Source organism: Myotis myotis, unplaced genomic scaffold (assembly GCF_014108235.1).
Source record: "Myotis myotis isolate mMyoMyo1 unplaced genomic scaffold, mMyoMyo1.p scaffold_m19_p_18, whole genome shotgun sequence".
Lineage (NCBI taxonomy): Eukaryota > Metazoa > Chordata > Mammalia > Chiroptera > Vespertilionidae > Myotis > Myotis myotis.
Window position 1 is genome coordinate 27,328,603 of NW_023416322.1, and position 16,002 is coordinate 27,344,604.

Sequence of the window (16,002 nt, forward strand, 5' to 3'; positions counted from 1 at the left end):
CCATCTCTCTTGCTGCAGAGTCAACCTAGATGTCCTGTCCCTGCACGTCCATTATTCAGAGTCCCCTCCTCAGGGCCCGGGGGCTCCGCCCGCAGTGCGTCCTCCAGTCCCGGGTAAATCCTCCAGCCCTTGTCCTTTGGCTCTAGGCCTGTGGACTCCCCCCAGCGCAGGCCCCCAACCCTCGAGACCGGTCCAGGGCTCGGAATCTCAGAGCCTGTCCTCTGCTCCACCCACGGCCACGCTGGCAGGGAGAGACCGGGGCCGCGACCAGATGTGGGGTTTCTCGTCCCGCCTCGGAAGGAGCTGGGAGGCAGCCCAGGAAGGGTGGCGGGGGTGGGGACCGACGGGCCGCGGGGCCCCGTGCGCGGACTCGCCAAAGGCACCTGAGCTGCAGCGTCCCCCGCGCGGGACAGACGCCGCCCGCCCCGCTCCGTCCCTCGGCCTGGGCAGTCCCGGGTCTCCAGCCAGTCCCCGAGGCTCCCCGCCTGGCCCCCATTTCTGCTCCCCGGGCCCCCGGCCCTCTCCGTCGGGGTCTCTGCGGGAAGCCCTGCCCTGCCCCCTCCTTTGATCTCACACTTCAAAGCCTCTCCCTAGGGGCGGCCGCTCCTTCCGCCCGGTTTACGGCTGAGAATGGTGACACCTGAGACCCTGCTCCGCCTCCTCCCGGGGGCACCCAGCCTCCTTCCAACCTCGGGGCTCCGCGTCGGTCCCGCCTCTCCCCGCGCCCGCCGCGATCCCCTCGGGGGTCTGCCGAGCCGAGCGGCGGGGAAAGCGCCTCCATAAAGAGATCGTGTCGAGTGATTGGCTGTGACCTCTGCCCTCCCCAGCCTCGCGCGGGGGGCCCTGCTTAACCCTTTGGTGCACGCCCTGCGCTTGGAGAGGGACCAGTCTCCCTGCGCCAACTTCCAACGTCCCCAGGTGGCACCGAGGCCCGCAACCCGGCGGGGAGTCGGAGGGGGTGCTGCCCCCTTCCCGCCCCTTCGAATCGTCCCAGCAGGGGGCGTCGCTGCCTCACTTAAGAGCCTGCCCAGAACCCCCGGGGCCCCTAGCGGGTCTCGAGTTCGGAGTGGTCCCGGGGGTCCAATTCAGGCTTCCCCGGAGGCGAGCTAGGGCGCGCCCTCCCTCCTCCGGCTCCCGCTCGCGAGCAGGGCTGGCCCGCGGTGACGGCCCCAGGTCCCGACACCAAGGAGTTGGGGAGACGTGGGGAACCCGCACGACATGACCCTGGGGTTCGGACGGCAAGACCTGAGCCCTGAGCATCTGCGCCCGGCGCCCCACGCCCCTCTGGGCTGAGAGGTCAATCCCAGCCCTCGCTCTCCGTTCGCCTCCCCGTCCCACCGCGGGCGCGGGGCGCGCGCTCTCGGTCCCCAGCAAACCCTGGTCCCGCCCACCGGGCTAGATCGGGAGGCAGGGGGCTTGGGAGTGGGGGCTGTGCGGCGGGCCGGGGCTCAGGGCCCCCCAGGTGGGGTGGGAGGCGGGGCGGGAGGAGGGGCCACCCCGTTTTTTTGGGCAGGGGCGGGCCCGCACCGGGTATAAAAACTGCCCGCGCGGGAGCCCCGGCCAGCTTTGGGGTTGTCCTGGGACGTGTCCTGCTTCCCGAGTCTCACGCTCTGGCGAAGGCGGCGGCCACATATCGTTTGACTAAAGGACTCACCGTCCAGTGCTCCAGCCGAAGACCCTAAGGGCCCGCCTCCAGCGCCGCCACCATGCCCAACTTCTCTGGCAACTGGAAGATCGTCCGATCGGAAAACTTCGAGGATTTGCTCAAAGTGCTGGGTAAGGAGATTTGCAAGGGCCCCGGAGAGGGAGTATTCGGAGGTGGGTAAGAGTAAGAAAGGAAGGGGGGGTAGAATCAGGGCTTAGGGGTCCCAGGGTGCTGGGCCGGGCCACCTAAATCCTGCTTTCTCTGGCGGGGCGCCCACCGATGCCAGCTCCTGCAGTGACTCAGCCTGTGAATCAAGTAGAAACCAGAAGCACGAGGTCCGTATCCCTTTGGGTGGGGAAGAGGGGCTCTCTTCAGTTCAGGAGCTGCAAACCCTACATCCAGGCAGGGAGCCTGGGCCCCCGCCCCCCCCCCCCCCACCCCCGAGACCTTTCGGCCTCCTTCCCTTGTCCCCGCTGGTAACCCAGCCCAGGCAAGTTCCTTCCCCATGTGCCGCTCTCCACCCGCCAGGTGAGGGCCACCCCAACCCCCCTTGGCCCTCCTTCCTTCCCCCTTCAGCACTTCCCACTCTGCTCCCTCTTCACCCCCATCTGTGAGACAAGTATTTTTCCTACAGCGAGTTCCAGAAACCTAAAATTGCTCTAGATAATTATCACTTTCTTCGATTTCAAGAAATGGCTTTGTGTGGAACTCCCCCCTCACCCCCTTTCTCCAATAGGAGTTCTCTTTTCCCTTCTCCCTGGATACCCACTACAGCCCAGCTGGGTGTGCTGGGTAAAGGCAGGGAAAACTGTACCCACCCAGATGGTCCTTCCCAACTCTTGTGTGCCCTCTGTCTGGGCAAGGGGTGAAAGCTAGGAAATGGCTGGAGGGGGTGGGGGGCTCTGGGAAGAGATGGAGATTGGTTAAGCAACTGGGGAGCCACCTGGGAGCCCCAGAGCCATCCATTTCAGGACTGAACAGAGAGAAGCCAGTTGGGCTGGGTGGGGAGGGGCACCTTGTGTGGGGCCAGGGGCTGTAGGGATGAATCTGAACCTAGGAAGGGTCTGGAATGCTATCCGAAAAGCAGGGACTTCCAGCATTCCTTGCTGCTGGTTCTCCTTGCAGTCTAACCACAGAACTTCTAGTCATGTCAGTCTTTCTTGTGTTGCCCTCGCTGAAATGAAACACCAAAAGGATAGGAAATTTCCCTTCAGAAGGCCTCGGTGTCATCCCCTCCCCCAGCTCCGGATTTGGCTCCTCTCCCCAGTGGGTGAGGCACCCCTAGGACCCAGCTGGAGAATAAGACCCAAAGCCCAGCCCTGTTGTCTGTCTATCTTCGTCTGTTTGTCCTCCCTGCAGGGTCTCTCAGAGCCACGTGCCCTCCTCAGGCCCTGCTGGGAGACAGATTGCAAACAGACCCATTAACACAGCCCTGAGTCAGCCGAGGTTGGCCGAGGCTGGACCCGCTCCACAGGCAGCAGAGGCGGGCGGGCTGGAGGGGCGTCTCCTCGGAACCCAGCAGCCTTGCCTCCACCGGAACCTCAGTCACTTCTCACGCTCCTTGGCCCTAGTCCAGGGTCCCCCTCCTGTGAGGGATGCTCAGGTGTTTGGAGGACAACTGTCCCGTGCAGTGTGATGGCCATGGATGGAGGAGGCTCTGCTCCTGTAACAGGACAGATGGATGTTAGAGAGCAGATGGGCTTCCCAGGCAGCAAAAGGGTGAAGTAGTCTCAGTGCAAGAACATGGAGTGGGACGTGCCTTCTCTGCCCAGTCAGCTGGACCTGGAACCTCGGTCATTTCTCCCGGGCCTGAGATCAGCAGTCAGGAACGGGGCTCCTGGGCTCCTGAGGGCCAGGGCTCTCTCCCTCCAACTCCCTCTTTCTGGCTCAGAGTGTGTGCTGTGGTGCCAGGGGGAAAGAGATTTGTTTCTCTCGGAACCCAGGTCTAGAGGAGGGACAGGGAGTTTGGGCCGGGTCAGGGGTAGGGGAATCCCGCTCACCTGGCCCAGCCCAGCTTGGCCCCCTCATCCCCACCAATTGCTTCTCTGGGGGATTCTGCTCCAGTCAGGGCAGGAGGCCTGGCCCGGCAGTTTAGACCCGGGCCCTGGCCAGAGGCGCCTGCCTGCCTGCTTGTCTTCTGTCAGAGGGGTGCTCTCTCCTGGCACCCCCACCCCTCTTAATAACTGGGGAGCAGAGAGCAGCGGTCCAATCTGGGGGAGGATATGCGGACAGGCGCGGGGACTCTGAATGAGAAGCACTTACCAGGGTGAGTTGGGGACACATCAGGGGCGGGGAGGGCAGTACCCCTTCTGTCCCGTGAAGGGAAAGGGCAGGCGTGGGAGCCTCCCAGGAGGGCAGGTGAGCAGGAGTCTGATGCAGAGAATGTCTGAGCCCCAGCTCTGGCTTTTTTTTTGCCTTCCTTCTATCAGTAAAAGTGCCTGCTACCGGAAGACTAATTACTATTTCTTAAAAACTCAAAGGTGTGCCTGGCACTGAGTACTAGGCCCTAAACACACCTACCTCATCCCATTTGCTAGGCTTTGGGAGAAACTATTGTCTCCATTTTACAGTTGAGCAATCTAAGGCTCAGATAAGTTAAGCCATTTGCCTAGGCCCTAGGGCAGTGATGGCGAACCTTTTGCGCTCTTGAGCTTGGCGTGTCGTATTTTGAAAAACCCTAACTTAACTCTGGTGCCGTGTCACATATAGAAATTTTTTGATATTTGCAACCATAGTATAAAAAAGATTTATATTTTTGATATTTATTTTATATATTTAAATGCCATTTAACGAAGAAACATCAACCAAAAAAAATGAGTTCGCGTGTCACTTCTGACACGTGTGTCATAGGTTCGCCATCACTGCCCTAGGGTCACCCAGCCTACAAGCGCGGCTGAACCAGGTGGAAATCGAGGAAATGGATCTTACTCCAGAACCTTTGGCTTCCCCAGCGGCTGGCCACCTCTTCCCTGGCTGAGAACCCCTGTCCCTTCTCATTTTGGGGAGGGACAGAGATTGGGCAAATGAAGGCCCAGCTGGCACCAGACAGGGGAGGTGGGTCGCACAGGGAGGGAAGTGGTCCCTACCTCCAGGACAAAGTGGTGAGGCCTGGCCTGGGAGGGTCTGTCCTGCACATGGGCAGAGGTGAGGGCACAGTGGCTCTAATGAGCCCACCCAGCAGAGGGTCTCAAGTAGGGTAGACAAAGGGCCCAAAGTGAGGTGGACAGAGCCAGTGAGCCCATAGCAGGATGTCTGCTGGGTGAGGGGAATGGGAAAAAGTGACCCTGAGCTGGGAAGGGGGGGCAGGGTGGCTAATCTAGGACTGCTGACTCACCCAGGTGGGGTGGCTGCTAGGAGCAGGATCCTTTAAGGGCAGGCACTGACTCTCTGCCCTCCTCCCTAAACCCCACCATTCATTAGGGCTGCACCACCTGCCCTGTCCTTCATGAACTTTCTCGGAAACTAGCCAGACTGCTCCAGCTGTCTCTTGGGGAAGGTGTAACACAGGTGCCTGGAGCACCCCAAAAGGTGAGCCTCTCTCTTCTCTGCAGGGGTGAACGTGATGCTGAGGAAGATCGCTGTGGCTGCCGCCTCCAAGCCGGCAGTGGAGATCAAACAGGAGGGAGACACTTTCTACATCAAAACCTCTACCACCGTGCGCACCACGGAGATTAACTTCAAGATTGGAGAAGAGTTCGAGGAGCAGACTGTGGATGGGAGGCCCTGTAAGGTGAGTGCCAGGAAGGAGTCCCTCAGGATCCTGGCTTCTATTGCCCTGCCTCTCAGCATGCCATTTTCTAGTCTTTTCCTGGGTCCCATTCTCTTTTTCTAATGGAGGAAGTCCCTCGGTCGTGGTGGTGGGTAGAAAGGGGGTACAGCCCCTATCTCTCTTGCTACATTGTCCCTGATGGGGGCGCAGCTCACTTGGCCACCTCTCCCTTGCAGAGCCTGGTGAAATGGGAAAGTGAGAACAAAATGGTCTGCGAGCAGAGGCTTTTGAAGGGAGAGGGTCCCAAGACCTCCTGGACCAGAGAACTGACCAATGATGAGGAGCTGATCCTGGTGAGTCCTGCCTCCTCCCAGCTAAGGGCAAGCCCACTGCTACCTTGGGGGATGTCCTGGGGTGCTCCAGGGTGCAGAGGGTTCGAGGACAGTCATGGTTGGTTTCCCACGTCCTGCTGGGGTGTGAGTAAGCTGTCCCTGTCCACCCAGTGCCCTCACGCAAATGAGAAATGGCGCCCCCTCGGAGGGGAACAGTGGATATTCACTGAGAGTCCCAGCAGTTCTCCAGGGGACCTCCCCCGCTTAGGGATGAGGATATAGGGTAGACCCCTGGGGCTCTGGTGCCATCTTCCCTCCCATGATGCCCAGGCCTTTGGGGACCAGCTTCTGACTGTTGGCCCTGAACCAAGAAGCAGGTTTGAGCCTAGAGACAGAGCGGAGTTCCTTTGTTCAACCCTCCTCCTCTTCCCAAGCCACAGGGCCGGGGCCTCCCGGGCTAACAGTGACTTCTGTCCTCCTTCCAGACCATGACGGCGGATGACGTTGTGTGCACCAGGGTCTACGTCCGCGAGTGAGTGGCTGTGGGTCTGACAGAGGCCCAAGCCCATCCCCAGCCCACGCTCCTGCTTCTCTGCCCTGTGGGCCGTCCCTCCCCCCTGCCTTCTAGGCTAGCTCTCCCCCTCACCCATGCCACTTCCCCAGGTGCTGGGATGCCTCCTGCAGGGGCTCTGCGTTTTTTGCCCCTCCTCCGCTCCCCTGTTCCAACAAAGAGGGATGGGTTGCAGGAGCCCAGATCACCCATTTTGGAATCACTCCCCTCACCCCCCAAATAGCCAGTCCCAGCCCCAAACCAGCCCAGAACCGTCTCTTTCTGTGAGGGGACCTGAGGGCCTGAGAGGGAAAGACAACCCTCAGGCTTCTACTTTGTCCCTGTAGCCTATACAGTATAGAATATTTATTGGTTAATTTTATTAAAATGTTTTAAAAAAAAATATAACCTGTCTCTGGCTCATTGGAAAGATGTGTGGGAGCTGAGGTTTCAGTAGCAGGCATATGAGTTAGGATCCTTCCCTTCATTGTTCTCACCACCACCTCTTCATCTGCTGCTGAATCTGAGCATCACCCCCACTTCCTCTCTTCCAACCTCCTTGGTCCCCCCTCTGACTTCCAAGGTCACCAGGGCCTCGTCCCCTGACCCCTCGGAGGGGCGCTTGACTTGAGGAGCTGATTCCTATCTCCTCCCACCTTCTCCACAAAGGCGACACAGCTTCCTCCTCCTCCTCCTCCAATTGTTCCTTCTCTCTCCTCCAACCTCAGTCTGTGGGCACCCCAGGCCTGGCCTTGGCCTCCCACACATTCCAGGTGAGCTCATCGATGCCCCAGGCTGGCCTTGCTCCTGCCCAGGTCTCCCTGTCTGAGACAAGCATGTCTCTGCCTTGAGCCCTCTCACATACCCCTTCTGCCCTGGCTCCTACATCTCCCAGGCCCCTTGGACCCTTCTCCCTGAACCTCCACACTCAAGTCTATACCGCATCTTCCCAGATTCCATCCTGATCTCAAATGCTTGCCCTCCTTCCCCGGGCCACTGCCCTAGGTCAGACCTTGTCATCACCCACCAGGTTCCATACAGCAGTAGCTTCTAACTGGCTTTCCTGGCATGATAAAGGGAAATGAGCACAATGTTGGAATAAGGGAGTTTTGAGTCCTGGTTCTGCTACTTGCTGTTTGTGTGACCTCAGACAGGTGGGTTTCCCTGAGCCTGAGCTCTTCGCACAGTCTGAAGTGGCCTCTCCCTGCATCTGTGCTTCCGCCAGTGGGCACGCTTCACAGCCTGTGTCAGCAGTGCGCTCCCTCTCCCTGTGTCAGCAGTGCCAGGGCCTAAGGCTTCTGCCCCCTGAGAGGCCACATACGCAGCTGAGGGCAGAGGGTCAGGGCCAGGGAGTTGGGGAAACAGAGTCTCCTCAGAATGTGGGGTGGGGGAGGTGAGGGGTCCGTTCATGTATTCAACCAACTATCATTTCCTGAGTAGCTAGTACCCTGCTAGGTGCTGGGAACACAGATAAGAAAAAAAATGGACAAGATCTCTGCCCTCATGCGGCCTGTAAGAGGGAAATGGACCTTTAATGGGGAAAGATAGACAATTGAAAAATAAATGCACCAATAAATAATTGTATATCGTGCAGGTTCTATGAAGGAGAAAGGGAGAGAGCATGATGGACTGGGATGGGCGCAGATGGAGGAGGGCAGGTGTTTTGGAGGACAAAGCATGGGGGGGGGGCGGGGGGGGGTGATCCTGAAGCACCTAGTGGGATGGAGCAGAGGAAAAGGTGCTCTAGGCACAGGGCTCAGCAGGGTAAGGGCCCTGCAGACAGGTTGGGGCTGTCCAGGTCCTGCGAGGAGTACAGGGCAGGGTGGCTGGGGCTGTCAGGGGCTGGATTGGCCTGAGGGCCACCGTATTTCTTATTTTATTCTAAATGCAATGAAACCACTGAAAGGCTTTTAAAAGGGGGAGGTGGTGGCTTCCCATTTGTGGGTTTTTTGTTTGTTTGTTTTAGTTTTGCCTTCCGAAGCAAGGCCTCCAAAAATTAGATTGCCTCCTCCCCCGCCCCCCCAAAAAATGGGTGAGAGAGAGTATACATTTGTGTTTGTAAGAGGTCCCTCTGGCTGCCAGTGGAATCGGAGAAAAGGAGGAGTGAAGGGAAAGCCAGCAGGAGGCTAGTGAGGTGCTCAGTGGGGGAGGGGGGGAATGGGGCGCAGAGGTGGAGGGTGCAGCCTCAGTGATACATTAGACGGGAGGGGAGGGGAGGGAGAGAGAGGGAGGTGTCACAGTGGCCCTGGGCTTCTGGCTTGGGCCACTAAGGGAGTGGTAATGTTTTCAGAAATGGAAAAAATAAGTCAGGCTGGGCTTTCTGGATGCCAGTTTCTGTTGTAATCCCGAAGAGCCCTAACTCCGGGCCTGAGCCCCTGCTTCGTCTCTCTGCGGCATCACCTCCCCTCTTCTCACCCATCCTGGACTCCAGTTCTGTCTGACCTCTATCCTTCCCACCTGAGCTCGACCCCCTCCCCATCCTGGAGAGACCCTCTGGCCCCTTCCCAGATCCTGGCTGGAACTGTCTCCCGTTTGCTCCGAGCACCTGCTCGTTTCTCTGCCTAGTTTGTCTCTTTCTGGAACAAAGATGTTGAGAAAGGCAGAGAGAAGAGGCCAATTTCTCTTTCTCAGGAGATCCCAGAGGGCAGAGGCTGGGTCTTCCCCATCAGACTGGGGGCTCCCTGAAGGCAGTGGCTCCCTGGTGGCAGGGCCTTTCCCCTTGGCTCTGCTTCTCCTGTACTTCCTTGCCCAGCAGCCTGAGATGACAAGGAAATCACTGTCCTGAACCTACAGGTTGGATCAGGGAGGGGCGCCTCACCCATCTGATCCAGCCTGGCCCAACCCTTGAAAAAGTCCCTCCAGCCCCGGCCCAGGTGGCTCAGTTGATTTGAATGTCATCCTGTACAACAAAAGGGTTGAGGGTTCGATCCCCAGTCAACAGGGAGATAACTGATTGATGTTTCTCACATGATGTTTCTCTCCCTTCCTCTCTCTCTAAAATAATAATGATAATAACAATAACAATAACAATAACAATAACAATAATATCCTCAGGTGAGGATTCAAAAAAGAACGAAAGAAAAAGTCCCTCCAGCTTCCCTTCCCACCCCCAAGTCCCTCTTGAGCTCTTCTGCTACCTGGGTCTTCATTACTCAGCAGCACGTTTGGAAGAAAATGCACGGGAAGCCCCACCCTCTGCCTACATCCTGTGCGAGTTCCATGGACAACCTTCTCTAAGTCCAAGCTTCTCAGAACCCAGCCACTGGAGGGTGAAAGGGCTCAGGCAGCAGAGATGCCCCGGCCACCGAGGCCCAAGACAGGAAGGCAAAGACAAGGGAGGGGCCATGTGTGATTCTGCCCTGGGGTTGGGGCTGACAAACATGGCAGGGGAACCAGCAGGCACTGGGAGAGTCTGCGCCAAAATCTTAGGGAAACAGGTGCCACCGAAGCACACACACCCTGGAAGCAGGAGCATGGAGCTCAGACAGAGAAAGGCCTGGTAATAGCAAAACCAAGAGGCCAGGTGATCACTCGCAAGAAGTTATGCGAGGAGGAAGGAGGGGCCACGTGAAGATTGAAGGGATGTGGCCAGGAGCCCCCAGAAGCTGAAGAGGCAGGAAGGACCCTTCCCTGGAGTCCTTCCAGGGAGCACAGCCCCAGACACCCTGATTTCAGATTCTGGCACCCAGATGGGGAGAGCGCATGTTCCTGCTTTAAGCCAGTCTTGTAGTCATCTGAGCAGCAGCCTCAGGAAATAGGCTCCTCCTTGCCCCTTCTTTTGGGGCTTTGACCGGGTTCTGGAAACAGCTGAGTGCTGGGGTCCAACCCCAGCAGGTCCAGGGGTCCCCAAAGGTGTGGACGGAGTTAGTGAAGAAGGAATGACATGGAGAGGGCGTTCAGATGATCATCATAGCAAGGTTCTCTAGCCACGTTCTGGTCAGGATCTCCAGTGAGGTTCTGGTTAGGATCTCCAGCCAGGTTCTGTGTCCATGTTCTCTTGCTAGGTTCCCCAGCCAGGTTCTGTCCAGGTTCTCCAGCCAGGTTCAGTAGCCAATTTCTGTAGTCAGGTTCAGTCCAAGATCTTTTGCCATGTTCTCTCCAGCGAAGTTCTTCTGTCTGTAGGTTCTGTGTAGGTTCTGTCTTCTTAGTTCTGTGTTCTAAGTTCTGAGTCTTGCTGTCTTGTTGCATCTGTATTTATACCAGTTGATTCAATCCTATCAATCTATATTACAAAGGTTAGGGCGTTTCTTATCTTCATTCCAGGGAGTAAAGATTATGTAGCTTAAGCACGGTTGTTCGTAGTTAAAGTGATTAATTACCCGCCTGGCACTTAATTAAGAGGTTTTATTCCCTCCCTAACTTCAGGGGAAAATCCCTACCTGGGGAAACAACCTTTCTCAGAGAGGAGACCTTGGTTAAAACACATAGTGCCAAGAAGGTGAGCAAACATATTAAGAACAATATGCCATATATGCCAGGTCCCTTGAAACAGCAAGGATGGACCGGCTCCCGGCAGCTGAGCCCTGTGCCCTGGCAGGGTAGAGCCCCTAGACCGCTCACTGCAGGGCTCAGAGGGAGATCCATCCCTGTGTCTGTGCCTCAGCCCTGTCTCCTGCTCCCCCGGGCTCCTGGGCAGCGACAGTGCAGTGGGCACACCAGGCAGGCTGCTTGGCTCAGGGACTTCTCTCCTCCGGAGTCCCCCGCTGCAGGATGATGCAGGGCACTCCCCTGCCCCGCCCTTACCTCCCAGGCCTTCCCCCTAAGGAGTCCTGCCTGGGCCTGGGCCTGGGCTTCCTGGAGCACCTGGGTTGACAGGAGCCCACAACTGGGTTGCTGTGCCCATATTCTAGATGTCAAGACTGAGGCTCAGAGAGGGGGAGCAGAGGTCCCTACCCCCAGCCCACCTCCCCCTCAACTCAGCCCAGCTCACAGGTGGCTTCCCCAGCTGCCTCCGGGTTGCCATGGTGTCAGAGGAGGGGGAGGAGGAGGAGGAGGAGGAGGAGGAAGAGGAGATGGAGGGGCAGGTTTCTGAAAAGCAATCCCCGAACACACACCAGCTGGCCCCTCCTTGCTCACTCCCTCTCTCCAATGTCAAAGCATCCATTTGTACAGCTGGGCCCAGGCCTCTTCTAAGCAGGGAGCAAAGGAGGTCAAGAAGGCAGAGGGCCCAGGGAGTGGGTTCTGGGACCCCAACCTCAAACAGCAGATTTCCTGGACCCGGACTCCATTGCCCTCCCACAGTTCCCAGACCAGGCGAGCTCCTTCCTGCCTCCCTGCCTTCCCGCATGCAGTTCCCTCCATCTGGAATGCCCTTCCTCAGCCTTCAGGTCCCAGCCGGCTTTAACTCCACTGGAGAACCTCCCCTGAGTCCCCAGGGGCTCCCCCTGCATCCAGGACCCACCGTGGTCACAGCCCTTTTCTTGATGATGCTCTCACGGGGCGGTGAGGTCATGGGGATGCTAGCTTTGCCTTTGTAGCCCAGCGCCTGGCACAGACAGGTGCTCAGTAAATCTGGAAGGAAGGAGGGAGGGAGGGAAGGGAGCAAAAAGGCACCTCTGATAGGATAGGAGAGGATCTGGACCGTGAGCACCGGGCACAGGGCTGGGCACGGAGCAAAGCCCACTAGCTTCCTGCCGACTCCACTTGAGCCTGTGCTCCAGCACCTTCTGCCTCACCCCATTTGGAGCCGGCTCAGGGGTCCTCTCTACACCCACAGGCCTGTGTCTGCTGTCCCTTTGGAGGCAAGGTAATCACACCAGGATGCAGACGTGCACTTGACTCCATAAGGAGCTCCCTGTGTTGGGGAGAATTGGGAGAAAGGCCTCCATTCTCCGAAATCCAGGGCCAAGCAAGTTTGCAAGGGTCGGAGAGCTGACCTTGATCAGGGGACTTCAAAGGGTTTCCACGCTGAGTACTTTCTGCAAACAATGCCTTACCTGATGCCCATGACATAAAACAGATGGAAACTAAGCTGCTTGGGGTAGAAGTTGTGGGTGTTGAAGGCACTGGGAGATGGGGGTTGGGGTTGGTCCTGGTGGTGGGATGGGGCAGCCAGGAGAGAGAGAGAGAGAGAGACAGAGAGAGAGACAGAGAGAGAGAGAGAGACCTGGGTTGAGTCCAGTGGCTGACATTTACTAACTGGTACAGAAGGGCTTCAATATTTTCAGAACTGTGTGTTCATGCCAGTGTGGCTGAGCCAACAAACTCATCTTTCACAGCAAGAAGTCAGTCTATACAAACAAAAATGAAAATATGTCCTTGGAAAAAATCATGCCTTCAATCTTTAATGTTCTCAGTTTCTTTTCTTTTTTTTAAATCTTGAATGGATACTTTAGGGGAAGTATCTCTTGTCCAGAGGAAATATTGATATGAATTCAGCAATTCCATCAACTTCTCTTTCCTTTTCTTTTGTGAAATTCAAGTAAAATTAAATTTAAAATTGTATCCTGAAAAAACAAAACAAAAACAAAGCCCAAGGAATTCAGGGCATCGCTGAGACTTGAGAAGAGAAAGCCTGGGGGGAGCCCGGGGCCCAGAGTGGCTTTGAAGCTCCCAGAACCCAAGGGCAATTCCATGCTTCTATGTGGCAGGAAGAGCCAAGTTACAGGGACCCACATGGGAGGAAGTGGCAGAAATCTGGCCAGAGACAGGAAGAGGGAGAGATGCTGAGGGAGAGACTGGGGGAAGGAGACGCGGGGAGAAAGTTAGTGGGAGGGAGGGGGAGATACCCAGACCAGAGAGGAGTGGAGGAGGGGGAAAGAAAGAGCCCCAGGGGTGCGGGGTCAGAGGAGAGGGGGTCTGATGGTCAGTCCTCTGACCCCAGGTCCCTACAAAAGGCTGCCTCAGGACCTCCGCAGGCACAAGATGGATGGGACTGCCAGGCCCTTTGTGGTGGGAGGAGGAGGGAGTGTAGGAGGTGAAAGGGAGCAGGCCCTGAGACAGTCCTCCAGGGTCCCCCACCTCTTGTTAGCTCCCTTTTCCCTCCCCACAGTGACCTCCGGAGCCTCCCAGAGTTAGTGGGGGATGGGGGAGAGGCTCAGGGGGGAATGGGGAGGAGGAGAGGAGGGGAGGAGGGGAGGAGGCAAGGAGGGGAGGAGGGGAGGAGGGGAGGAGGGGAGGCGCTGAGTCCAACCAGGTATTTCTCCTGGCTGGGCCAGCCATACCTGAGGAAGATGGGGGACAGAGTAGAGGGACAGGAGGGACCTGGTGGGGGGGGGGGGTCACTTAGTCTATATAGAAAGTGCATCAGAGCGTCCTTCCAATGCGCCAAAGTTGTGGGTTTGGTCCCCAGTCAGGGCACATATAAGAACCAACCAATGAATGAATGAATGCATAAATGAATGGAACAACAAATCAATCTCTCTCTCTCTCTCTCTCTCTCTCTCTCTCATCCTCTCTCTAAAATCAATAAATAAGGAAAGTGAATCAGTCGTGTGCAAATAAGACACGAACACAGTGCCTGCAGTGGCCCCAGCAGCGGCGGTTGAGACTCTTGCCCGAGTGCTGGTCAGGGTCCCCTGTCAGGTCCTCCCACCTCTCCTTCAGGCCTGCCACTGCCCTCCTGACCTCTGGCTTCCTCCTGCCCCAGCCCCTTGGCACTGCCAGCTGCCAGTCGAGAAACCAGTTCTGTTTCTGCCCTGGATAAGGATCGCTGGGCTGGGCTCTTCCCAGGCAGCGGCAGAAACCTGGCAGGCCCACACCACCCCGCCCCTACCCAGGGCTGCCAGGATTCCCACCCGAGAGGCCCACCGAGGCCTTGCTCCTCCCTCACGTCTCTCCCCTGTCCAGCACCACCTTCCTCTGCGCCCTGGCACACCCCTTGCTGTTGACCCTTGGTCTCCCTCCCCTGCCTCCGGGAGGGCTTTGTATCTTACAGAGGGACCCTGAGGAGCCCCAGTCCCCAGGGTGTCTCCATGCCCCTTCCTCCCTTCCAGTGACACTTGGACCCTCCAGAGTCCCTTGCCCAGCCCATTCCCACCGGAGGATCAGTTCTCAGAGGCGCGTCTGTCCCTTGGCTTTCCCCTGGGTGTCCATTCCCACCTCCATTTGTTTCCCATTGGTCTGCATGGCCTGTATCCCCTCGGCCCCTCCCAGCCTACCCCGCCCCCCCAGCAGTGGCTCCCACAGCAGGGTCAGCCCCCTGCACAGTCACTGGCACTGGAGGGGGAGGGGGAGACAGGGTTGACCCCACTTAACCCCAGTCTATAGACTCCTCTGGAACCATCATTCATTTCCCAGGACATTCTGGTCCCTTTCTCATCCCCTGGAGCTACAGCCACCGACCCCTCCAACTAGAAGGGACTTTAAAGGGCCAGCTCCTCCATTCTTCTGCCTCCTGGCTGCCTGACCTCTGCCTCGGCCCAGTGCCCCAGAAACCTCCTGCTCCTTCTTCCTGTCCCAGCCTGCCATAGGGTTGGCCAGGCTCTCCCAACCACTTGCAGGGCTGGCCAGGGCCCCAACCCATTGCAGGGAGCAGCAAAGGTTCAAAAGCAGAAAGGAGGGCAACCCTGGCAGCCATCAGGGGAGATCTGGGGGTGCCCAGAGGAGATTGGACTCGGGCCTCAGCTTCTACCTCCAGCCCTTGGAGTGAGCAGGTGTGACCAGCCAGGCTGGGGTTCAAGCAGGTGACTGAAGCTGGAGCTGACACTTCACAGTCCTCAGCAACCAGCCTCCCTTCTGGCCATCCCAGGTGGGATCTTAGAAGCTGGGAATCCAGGGACCAGAGAACAGAGTCCCCAAAGACAGGGCCTTCAGGGATCACCCCTCTCCTTCGGTCCAGACAAAAGTGAGGCGCAGAAAAGGGTGTGGCTTGCCTTCGGGGGTGGGGGGAGGGCACTGAGGAGGCAGGGACAGAGGACTCACGGGTAACATGAAGGGGCTGCTTGAGGTCACCACACACTGGCAGGTCACATGGCTGTCGGCTGGACCCCTCCAACCCCCGGTCTCTCTAGCGAGAGGAGCAGGTGTTAGCGTGGAGAGAAATGTTAGTTCTCCCACAGTCTAGCTTCCATCTCTCAGCCTGGAGTGGGCCCAGCCTGGGCCCCTCTGGCCCTCTCTCTTTATGAGGCCAGAACAGGTGCGGGCCCTTCAGGTTCAGGTGGGGATTAGGGGCTAAGGTTTCAGCAGGGGCCTGAGGGCATGGGATCCTGCACCCAGCCGGGGAGGAACACTGAGGGAGATTCTTTGCAGGGGGGTGGGGAACCTTATGTCTGCCAGGGGCCATTTGGATATTTATAACATCGTTCTTCTGCTCTACAAAATTATCCACTTAAAAATTAGCCTGCTATATTTGGTCAAACATTTAATTAACTCACCCCTCATGCCTTGGCAGGACCAGACCAAATGATTTCGCAGACCTTATATGGGCACCTGCGGGCCAGACGTTCCCCACCCCTGCTAGAGCCTTAACCTAGCCCCTAACCCACTTCGGCCTACACAGGTATGAGCCCGAGTATAAGGAGAACCAGGGCCAGGTCATTGCCTACTTGGCCACACTGGGCACAGGTGCCATCACTGCTTTCGGGGGTGCCTATAAAGGCAGGACCCGGCCCTGGGCAGTAGGGCAGCTTTTATTCCCTTGACTAACATTGACTGAGCATCGATTATGTGCCAAACACTGTGGTGATCAGGGCCAGTGCAATCCCCGACACAAGAGCTCCCATCTGTTCTTCCATCCAATGAGGAAATAGTCACAGAGCTCCTGTTATGTGCCAGGCATGGCGCCCCACACCTCTCCTCCGTTCCAGAGCCAGGGCAGGACCTGCAC

The 16,002-nt window shown here is 57.5% G+C and overlaps 1 protein-coding gene across 3 annotated transcripts; it reads left to right on the plus strand.

Annotated features, from left to right (window-relative positions):
- Positions 1-1,528: 1,528 nt before the first annotated feature.
- Positions 1,529-6,641, plus strand: CRABP2 (cellular retinoic acid binding protein 2). 3 transcript variants are annotated; one of them, XM_036344585.1, is made up of 4 exons: positions 1,529-1,776; positions 5,066-5,375; positions 5,591-5,707; positions 6,172-6,641. In XM_036344585.1, the coding sequence occupies exons 2-4, from the start codon at positions 5,208-5,210 to the stop codon at positions 6,220-6,222; spliced, it is 336 nt and encodes a 111-aa protein (XP_036200478.1). In that variant the 5' UTR covers positions 1,529-1,776; positions 5,066-5,207; the 3' UTR covers positions 6,223-6,641. The 3 variants fall into 3 exon arrangements, with proteins under 3 accessions (XP_036200478.1, XP_036200479.1, XP_036200477.1); XM_036344586.1 differs by having other exon boundaries at positions 5,112-5,375; XM_036344584.1 differs by having other exon boundaries at positions 1,532-1,776; positions 5,197-5,375.
- The last annotated feature ends 9,361 nt before the right edge of the window (positions 6,642-16,002 follow it).

Bases quoted from the DNA above. Each gene is read 5' to 3' on its own strand.
- CRABP2 (XM_036344584.1), top strand. From the start codon at position 1,707: ATGCCCAACTTCTCTGGCAACTGGAAGATCGTCCGATCGGAAAACTTC. The intron at 5,376-5,590 runs GTGAGTGCCAGG...TCTCCCTTGCAG, and splicing joins TGGATGGGAGGCCCTGTAAG to AGCCTGGTGAAATGGGAAAG. The intron at 5,708-6,171 runs GTGAGTCCTGCC...TCCTCCTTCCAG, and splicing joins ATGATGAGGAGCTGATCCTG to ACCATGACGGCGGATGACGT.